This window comes from Nematolebias whitei, chromosome 1 (genome assembly GCF_014905685.2).
Source record: "Nematolebias whitei isolate Nwh7 chromosome 1, NemWhi1, whole genome shotgun sequence".
NCBI classification, from domain to species: Eukaryota; Metazoa; Chordata; class Actinopteri; order Cyprinodontiformes; family Rivulidae; genus Nematolebias; species Nematolebias whitei.
In genome coordinates, this window is record NC_056498.1 from 56,220,250 (window position 1) to 56,220,783 (window position 534).

General features: G+C 43.8%; 1 protein-coding gene across 1 annotated transcript in view; it reads right to left on the reverse strand.

Moving 5' to 3' along the window:
• The window catches only part of LOC119427694 (DNA excision repair protein ERCC-6), a gene marked incomplete at its 3' end in the record, with an annotated part of 7,224 nt that overhangs the window by 5,882 nt on the left and 808 nt on the right, over positions 1-534 (reverse strand). The window contains 1 exon segment of the mRNA XM_037695367.1: positions 219-377. Within this exon segment, the coding sequence (XP_037551295.1) occupies positions 219-377 (159 nt within the window).

Sequence of the window (534 nt, forward strand, 5' to 3'; positions counted from 1 at the left end):
CACACACACACACATGCACACAAAGACACACACTCAAGAGTGTGAGTGTTTTCTCTGATGTCTGCAGTAAGAAAGTGAAGAGTCTGATAATTGAAACATGTTTAATAATTCAGACAAACACTCTCAAGCAGAAATCCTACTAATCAAATATTCATACCATACAGACACACAGTCTCTGGACACAGTTTGTGTGTGTGTGTGTGTTTCTGTGTGCGTACCTGTAGTTGGACCCTCTAGTTCGCAGTTTGCTGTAGCTTAGTCCAGCCAGAAAGCTGATGACCTCAATGGTTTTGCCCAATCCCATCTCATCACCCAGGATGCCGCCTGCCTGCTGACAGTGGAGTTCCCACAGCCACCGCACACCAGTCTGCTGGTATCTGAAAGTTGAAATAAACATGCTGATCAAATTTTACTCATTGAAATGACAACCATGGGGTATCCAATTGAACAGATGTTAAAATAACAACTAAACTGGATTTCACGATATAGATACCAGCAGACTGGTGTGCGGTGGCTGTGGGAACTCCACTGTCA